Below are 2,608 nucleotides of genomic sequence, written 5' to 3' on the forward strand. Positions count from 1 at the left end.
TCTCCTTTTTTTTTTTTTTTTTTTATAAGTATAAATAAGATCAGAGAGAAGGTAAAGAACTAACCAATCACAGCTAGTCTTCCATTAGAGTCACAGTCAGCCCCCCAAAGTGTTTGTTTAAATGAAGCAACCTCCCGAAATCCTTCCCTATGTATTGGAAAGTTTAAATTAAAATCAAGTGGTTTACTTAAGTCTAGAAGATAGACTAATCCACCAGATCTGTCAGAACCCAGAGTTGTTATTCTGTTTCCTTGTGTTAAAGTTTGACAAATTAGTAAATGAAAAATCTAAAAAGATAAGAAAAGGTGAAGATTCTGAAGTTGCCTGATATTTAACTACAGGTAGGAATCAAGTAAACCTGCACTATACAACATCCCCTATGGCAAGCAATACCTAAGGTTTCAAAAAAAAATTCTGAAACTATGTTCTAATGCAATAAGTAACTACAGATATCCCAATATGAGATAGATTTTCTATTTTTGCTTACATATGATACTCGTACATCATCCAAACTTCAAACATAAAATAATTAGTATAGAAATTATGTGATAGTTTTTCTTCCAAATAACGAGTTATTCTTTTTTCTCCTCTCTCTCTCTGAGTGTAATAAGGTTGCTTGTCAGGCAGATCTTCTTACCATAAACATAGGAAATGTTATTACCAAACATGATGACACAATTTTGCACAAGCATAACAAACTTCTGAAAGGATACAGTATATGTTTGGACGCTGTGTCGTCAATTGGAAAAGAAGGCCTTTTCAACATCTTTATGCAAGATATATTAGATGGCATATAAGTCATAGCTGTGTCGGAACTCCAAATATGTCTTGATAGATCCCTGTGCTCTGCTCCCTGCCCTATATTAAGAGGCCATACACAATCTGCCATGTAGCTCTGGGGCGGATCAAATTCGTGTCCAACTTTTCCAACTTGCACAATACTACAAAAGCAACCGACTTCAAACAGATAAATGGATTGGAAACTCCATAGGAGACACCGAAGAATGTGAGAAGATCAAAGGTGAAAAGAGAACACAAAACTAATTGATACCCCCATGTGAACACAAAATATAAAATTTGGATTTGAAACACAGGTTGGTTTAATCAAACTTTAGAAAGATGTATAACACAAACCACAATTTGCATATTGTTAAAAGTTTACAAAATTACTTTATTAAAAAAAAAATTGATTTTTAATACACTACATTTAATTTTTTAGAATATGTACTAAAAGAGAGATTACAGATTATTTACTTATAATAAGTAACGCAAAAAAAAATAATAATAATAAAAAATAAAAAAATAAAAATCCCACAAATGGAAGTAGGGAAATAAGCTACACCAATTTTCCAGTGCCTACTCGGCACTGGAAACTGAATGTGGTGTTGCTCAGCTGATTGTAGCCAGATCCTGCCACTACCAGATTCTCTATATATAAGTGTGCGCATTAAAACAGGACTCAAGACACAAGGTTCCAGGTTTTTTATTATAGTGCATGACCAGCACCTCAAGGTGAAAGTCTCGGACAGCTTTTTAAAACAATGTTCCCAATTAAACAAAACCAACTGCAAAGAGAACATACTTCAATGAATCATTTGAACCACCGGTCAACAGAATCTCTCTTTTGATTATACCGTGTGATGAGGTTACGTTGACATCCACATGTTCCAGCGCAGAATTGCCCATTCTATCTGTCTCGTGATATTTCCATATCTAAACACATAATTATATAAGAATAAAAAAGTGAGCGAAGAGGGAGGAATAAATTTTCATGATATTTCCATGTCTAAACACATAATTATATATAAATAAAAGAGTGAGTGAAGTGGGCGAAATAAATTAATGAATTTCAGCATTCTGGTTTAAGAAAGTATTAGTAGTGAGTGGACATCAGATTTTATCAAGTACATCGGATTATAAACAGGCATAATTTACGGGTTATGGTATAATTTCTATTTGACTATGAAACCCTTGTAACCAGACTTTCGGTCCCATACAGTGTTGGTTTCATTGAAGTCCTACAGAAATTTCTTTTCAATCATATGAAACATTTCTCGTCATACAAAATCTCAAATGATTCTTCCACTTACCCAACCAGCCTTAATCCAACGATCATGATGGAGCCTAACTACCCATTTTTTCACTCTTAGGTATTCATGTCCTTCAAAGTTCGCTGCGTCTCTATGATATCCTACTCCAACCAAAACTACACAACTCCAGCAATGAAAGAAGTCAAAGAGTTCATGAACGAGAATGCACACAAGGATGGGCCGTCACAGAGGTAGAGTACGATACTTGGTCAGTGAAAACTGAAGGGAGGATTCAGATTCACGCCATCAAGAGTGTGAAGAAGTGCAGTGATACTTGTTTAAAGAGAAAGCTGGATTGAACGTTACAATGGTAACTTTGCTTCCAAATGTAGAAACAAAATGAAAAAGTTTTTCTAACCCAAAAATGCCAAAAGAATAGATGAAGAGGTGCAAAGAGCCAAAGACTCTTTGTTATGTATAATAGAAATGGTGAAAATAGTACATAAAACTAAATTAACAGTTTACCATTTTCCCCAGCCCCATCACTGTTTGTTTTGTCCTACCAGTACTTCATGGAC

General features: G+C 34.6%; 1 protein-coding gene across 1 annotated transcript; it reads right to left on the reverse strand.

Annotated features, from left to right (window-relative positions):
* On the reverse strand, window positions 1-2,565 carry LOC111376594. The gene is made up of 3 exons (XM_022999559.1): window positions 1,583-2,565; window positions 714-941; window positions 1-243 (listed from the first exon to the last, which is right to left on the reverse strand). The coding sequence occupies exons 1-3, from the start codon at window positions 1,684-1,686 to the stop codon at window positions 60-62; spliced, it is 516 nt and encodes a 171-aa protein (XP_022855327.1). The 5' UTR covers window positions 1,687-2,565; the 3' UTR covers window positions 1-59.
* Window positions 2,566-2,608: the final 43 nt, after the last annotated feature.

The sequence above is a fragment of the Olea europaea genome, unplaced genomic scaffold, assembly GCF_002742605.1.
Source record: "Olea europaea var. sylvestris unplaced genomic scaffold, O_europaea_v1 scaffold15279, whole genome shotgun sequence".
Classification (NCBI taxonomy): Eukaryota; Viridiplantae; Streptophyta; class Magnoliopsida; order Lamiales; family Oleaceae; genus Olea; species Olea europaea.